Source organism: Quercus lobata, chromosome 2 (genome assembly GCF_001633185.2).
Source record: "Quercus lobata isolate SW786 chromosome 2, ValleyOak3.0 Primary Assembly, whole genome shotgun sequence".
Classification (NCBI taxonomy): Eukaryota; Viridiplantae; Streptophyta; class Magnoliopsida; order Fagales; family Fagaceae; genus Quercus; species Quercus lobata.
Window position 1 is genome coordinate 29,660,630 of NC_044905.1, and position 6,146 is coordinate 29,666,775.

At 31.1% G+C, this 6,146-nt stretch overlaps 1 protein-coding gene across 1 annotated transcript; it reads left to right on the top strand.

Annotated features, from left to right (window-relative positions):
* On the top strand, positions 1-2,826 carry LOC115978275 (probable E3 ubiquitin-protein ligase RHA4A). The gene is made up of 3 exons (XM_031100299.1): positions 1-298; positions 712-797; positions 2,132-2,826. Exons 1-3 carry the CDS (start codon positions 83-85, stop codon positions 2,580-2,582), a joined length of 753 nt encoding a protein of 250 aa, XP_030956159.1. The 5' UTR covers positions 1-82; the 3' UTR covers positions 2,583-2,826.
* Positions 2,827-6,146: the final 3,320 nt, after the last annotated feature.

A 6,146-nucleotide genomic window follows, 5' to 3' on the forward strand; every position in this document is an offset into this window, starting at 1 on the left:
ATAAAAAAAAACACTAGAAGATTCTTCTGCATAAAAACACCGGCCAAGGCGTTTGCACCTCTTCTGTATCTTAAAAACTCAGATGGGTGTTCCTCAAACTCCAAATCCTCCACACCTTTCTCCGGCACTTCAACTTAAACTTTACCAAGCTTTCATATTTTCAATTCCTATCCTATTTTCCATTATTCTACTTCTCCTGTTTTACTTGTTCTACCTCAAGAGGAGAGCTTCTACTCTCTCATATCCCCCACCTATGCTTTCAAGAAGTCCTATTCCAGCAAGTGCATATTTTATCTCAGTAAGATCTCTCTCTCTCACATACACACAATATTGCATACCCTACATGCAAGCACACATACAAATAGAAAAACAAGTACAATATGGTATCATGTGTGTGTGTGTGTGTGTGTTTTTTTTTTTTTTTTTTTTTTTTTGAGTAAAGGTGCTTTTTTGTTTGATCTTTAATAATAAGCTCACTGAATTACCCCAACATAGACTAAGAAAATGTTATTGTACATGTATGGCATCACTACTGTGATGATGCATGTCAATCATGTTCTATAAAATTTGACAGTACTCGTCCTGATCTTTTTCAAAGTTTTCAGGCTATAGAGAGATTCACAGATATTCATATTAGAGTTATACATGATATATGGCTTCTCTTTCAAGCCAATATTTGTCTAATTCTCTTTTGCTTCATATTTTCTACAGCCATCTCAAGTGGGTTTGAAGGGGGAGATCAAGGACAAGCTTCCAACAATCTTGTTTGATGAGGAATTAAGGACAAAGGAATCACAGTAAGTATTTTTTGTTTTTCCTTTTACCTTTCAGATTTCCCCTATACTTTTAATCCAAATAAGATTAGGAAATGACTATCAATTTTACTTAAAAAAATTTACAAAGTGAGTGTCATATCAATAACATAATAAAAAAATTTCCTAACTATTATTTTTTGTTTTGTATTTAAAAGATGATGAGTTAGCTATTAATGCAAGAGTTATGTGGTTGTTAGGCAATTCTTAAATAGTCCTGAAACAATAATTAGGACTCTCACAAAAAAAGTGGGCTCCACACTTGGGTCTCACATCCTTTGTGAGAGGCCCAGGACTACTAAGTTTTTTCCGTGGTTGTTAATCAATTATGCACTACAGCACGTGCACTCGATGGCCTAAAATATATCACATCCGTCAACTTGAAAAGCCCTCTTCATGATAGATGAACGACTGAGAATGACCACTAAATTTTTTTTTCCTTTGTGAACTTCATAAAGGACCTTGATAGTGACATATCCTTGAAACCCCTATAGTCGTTACAGCTTCCAGATAGAATTCAATTCTTTTTCACACTAGTATCTCTAATGACATCCACTATTTTCCTAAAAAGTGCGTTTTAAACATTACACGATAAGAGAGTAGAATATATGAGAGATGACATGTTTGGAGGTTATTAAATATGAATAAAGTTGAAAAGAGAATTGTGCATTTGATCTCAAGATTCTTTAGAAAAACTGAAAAAGTATCCCAAATGGATAAGATCAATATCCATTCATGTGCTATATGCAGGGTTTTTCTTTTAGGCATAGGAAGATCTGACTTGCCCTCCATGTTAGGTTGCATTTGATTATTATCTCTATTTGTTGCATGTTTTAAATAACTTTCAGCCAACGTTATCACTTCACCTGTATAGATGATCATGAAGACTGATTAAGTCAATATAAAGTCCAGCAAACACTGACTGCTCATGGATCTCAATTTATATACTTGGTCTGCAAATTGCAGCATAAGTTCTCTAAAGTGCTAAAATGCCAAGGTTGAAACAATCACAACAATTAAACTTACTCTCAAAATGCTAAGTTTAAAAGTTCATTTTAAAAAACGAAGAACTATTTTTGTTAAACAAATATATTACTAAGACCTCAGAATTGGCCGACCCTAACTAATCTATTTAAAAATACATGGCTGACCCAAAATTTTGGGATTAAGGTTTTGTTGTTATTGTTATTATTGTTGTTGTAACATATTAGTAAGACAAAGGAATGTAAGATCAACATTTTGGAAAAGTATTAGCAATTTTTCAGTTGAGGTGTAAGTTGAACTGAATTTAAGAAGATTTTATGATATATTTTTCACAGATGTTGTGTCTGCTTGGGAGAATTCGAGATCAAAGAAGAATTGCTTCAAATCCCATCGTGCAAACATGTGTTTCATGTTGAATGCATTCGTCACTGGCTGCACTCAAATTTAACTTGTCCACTTTGTAGATGCTTGGTCACCCCAACCAAACTTGACAATCCAGCTGCTCCACCTAGTATATCCGAGCCCCTCCAGCAAGATAGCACTACTTCCAACCAGCACACACAGAATGAATCATCAGAACAGCAGCAGCAACAACAACAAGCAGACAGAGCAAGCTCAAATCTTATTAGCATTCCAATAGAACATACAACAATAGCTATTGAAGGATCGTCGAGTGAGAATACACGAATAAGGGAATCTGGCAGATTACCTGATTTGTCCAATTGCAGGGAGAATGAGATGGATCATAGTCCAGAATCAGTAGTTCTCCATATCCGAATGCAATAAATTTATGAAGCCTTCTTTTCAAGTTGGAATAAAGTGATTGACTATACACCAGTTCTGAAGGCATGCAGACAGGTCCATGCCTCTTAGAACATTCACATTTTTTTTTTTTTGCTGTGTTATTGCTGCTATTCCAACTTTATGAAGGCGGCTATAGTTAGTGTTAGTGAATCAGAGGGAAGATCAGTATAAGTTTTGGAAAGTCTCATTTGAGGTGTGTGTAGTAATTTGCTATTTGTCTTGAAAGAAAAAAAGAGTGCTAGTGCTGGCACAATTATCTTGAGCTCTTTTCTGTAGGGGTAGCCTGATCAAATACAACATAGCAACATAAGTACTGAAAAAATATATATACAATTTAGGCCCCCAACAACTTAAGCAACGGAATAATTGGATTAATTGAACAAATAGTGTGTATTCCAAAAAAATAATTTTACTTAGCAATTCAATCACAAATATAATTACAAGATCTAAAATTAATAATCATCAAAAGAGTAAAAGACAAAAAAAAAAAAAAAATGATAATCACGTGGAAAACCAATTAACAACGTCCTCTTTGGATTTTTTTTTTTTAATTACCAAAAAAAAAACCCCTACTCCAAGGGGATCCAACTTGTAGAAAATTCACCATAGAAGAAATAATTACAAATTTAAGATCAATCATAATATACAAAACTTTTGTAACCTAGAAATTTCTAGTAATACAACCTCAACAAACACCCTACTTGCGTTCTTACCGCAGTGGCCTCAAAACTTTCAGAATTGTAGAATTCTTCTACACGTACTCTCTCCACGAACAAACTTTATCCACTACATAGAAATTTCAAACAACAACAACAATCCATTGTCAAAAAACTAACCATGCAGCTGCTTTTCCACTGTAATGGCCTCAGAACTGTAAAATTCTTCTACATGAACTTTCCTCACTAACAAACCTCGTCTGCAACACTAGAACTAATTTGGACAGCAACAACAACCCACTATCGAAAAACTAATTCTGTGGTTTCAAGAGTAACAATTTAGGCAAAAGAGTGAATAAATCACATATTTATTTATTTATTTATTTTTTTAAGGAATAACGAGAAAGGCTTCTACATTGGCTTGTGCTAACTCTTTCTCTACCTTGAAAAATGTGTTTGTAAAAATAAATTATAAGTTTACATGAAAGTGATAGACAAGTCATAACCTGTTATATAATAAAAAATTATAGATTTATGTAAAAGTGATAAACTAATCATATTCTGTTACATAATAATTATGAACAATGATATGATAAAAGGTATAGTCATAGAATTACTTTATTGTAATAGGTAATTTAACACTATACTTACATGTGTTGGTTTCCTTAGTACATTTTAGCTGTGATTAAATAATATGCTCTCAGTTTTGAACATTCTATTCCATTCGTCACATATTTAGAACGAGCCCCTACACAAAATGTGATCAGATGATTATTCCTTTGTTGCCAATATATGGCACAACATTACATGGGTGATGAATTATTCAAGAACTTTATAAAGTAATCGATGAATCCAAACAAGTGGCGTACGAGTCCCCTTATTATTCACATTTTGTGATCATTGCACCAGCAGTTTGGATCATTTGTAGAAAAAAGTCCAAGAAATCTTTTGTTGGCAAGCCCCAAGCATGAGAATGAGACAAGAGATCCCTGACATGCAACACATCTATCAGTAATCAGTTCACACAGGCCTCCTTACATTTGATACCGGTACTTATATGTCAACATCGGAAAGTAAATAATTCCAATTGAAGAGGTAGGAAAAAGAGAGGCCCAATATGGCTTAATAACTCATGAAAAACGAGGCTTAATAATTTCATTGATAGTTGTGGGTTCTAATCTGCAAAATTGATAAAATCTCTTGTAATTAGAATTTTTTATTTGTTTATTTTTTTAAATTGAAGAGGTAGGAAAAAGAGAGGCCCAATATGGCTTAATAACTCATGAAAAAAGAGGCTTAATAATTTCATTGATAATTGCGGGTTCTAATTTACATAATTGATAAAATCTCTTGTGATTAGAGTTTTTTTTTATTTTATTTTTTAAATTGAAGAGGTAGGAAAAAGAGAGGCCCAATATGGCTTAATAACTCATGAAAAAAGAGGTTTAATAATTTCATTGATAGTTGCGGGTTCTAATCTGCACAATTGATAAAATCTCTTGTGATTAAAAAAAAAAAAAAAAAAAAAAAACCTCATTGATAGATAGCTAGGATTGACCACATGACCAACAAAAAAGCTGGTGTGCAGTTTATCACACATGCTGTGGAAGTGTGAATAGAGGGCCTTCTTTTATTTATTTATTAGAGATGTCAAACCAAGCTGTTATAGCTTCTGAGTGATATTTGAATATTTTGGAACTCTAATGGTAATAAACTCTATGTAGTCCTGTTTTAATGTTTAAGTGTAAAAAAAAAAAAAAAAAGAAAAAAAAGAAGGAAAAAAAAGAGAAAAGAAAAAAGCATTTTCAGTGATACTATATATCTAAATTATTTCTTTCTCCAATATATATCATATACTATATAATAAAAGTTGGGCTTAGAAGCCGTGGTTGTGCTAAGTGTCTTCACCAAATTGAAGAATTTTTTTTAGATTTTTACATTTTAATATATATATATATATATATTTATATATAATTTTTCTTTTCTTATAATTTCTAAGTTGATAAAAATCTTAATTTAATTATAATCCAAATTCTAGATATAAAAAATTTTTCCCCTCTTTTCACATGTATATATATGGTTCATTTTTTATGTGATAGCTTTGTAACTATCCTAAAGGACCTAAACTACATTAAAAGAAACCCCTAAAAAAACTACATTAAAAAAAATTAAATTAAATGTACAATATAAGAGGGAAGGCATAAGTTTGAGTTTAAGTTAAATTTTATCAACTAAAAAATTGCAGTAATTTTTTTAGATAAAAACATCACAACCTATTTTTTTTTTCCCCTCTTTTCATGTGTATATATAGTTTTTATTTTTTATTTTTTTATGGGATAGTTTTGTAACTATCCTAAAGGACCTAAACTACATTAAAAGAAACCCCTAATAAAAATTACATCAAAAAAATTTTAAAAAATTAAACATACAATATGAGGGAAGGCATAAGTTTGAGTTTAAGTTAAACTCTATCAACTAAAAAATTGTAATAATTTTTTTAGATACAAACGACACAACCTAATTGTTCTTATCAACTTTCTCAAAAAAAAAAAAAAAGAAGTTATTCTTATTAACTTTTTCTCTATTGTTTTATTAATTTTTTAGATAAATACAAAAACTTAATTGTGGATATGAAATTTTTTTAGAGATAATGAAGTAACACTACTACCACAAATATATAACACTACTACCACAAATATAATTTTATTGGGAAAAAAATGTAATTTCATAAATAGTGTTTTATATGTAATAGGTTTTTCTTTATTCTTATCTTCTCCTTCTATAATATATCCTCTTCTTCTATAATATATCTTATTCTTAGTGGAATAAAACTTACACCAAATTGTGAATCCTCAAATCCCTAAGGAAACATCTCTTCCTCTAGCAACAC

Excerpts from the sequence above, each read along its gene's own strand:
- LOC115978275 (XM_031100299.1), top strand. The coding sequence starts at position 83 with ATGGGTGTTCCTCAAACTCCAAATCCTCCACACCTTTCTCCGGCACTT. Across the intron at positions 299-711 it reads CAAGTGCATATTTTATCTCA|CCATCTCAAGTGGGTTTGAA; the intron begins GTAAGATCTCTC and ends TATTTTCTACAG. Across the intron at positions 798-2,131 it reads TTAAGGACAAAGGAATCACA|ATGTTGTGTCTGCTTGGGAG; the intron begins GTAAGTATTTTT and ends TATTTTTCACAG.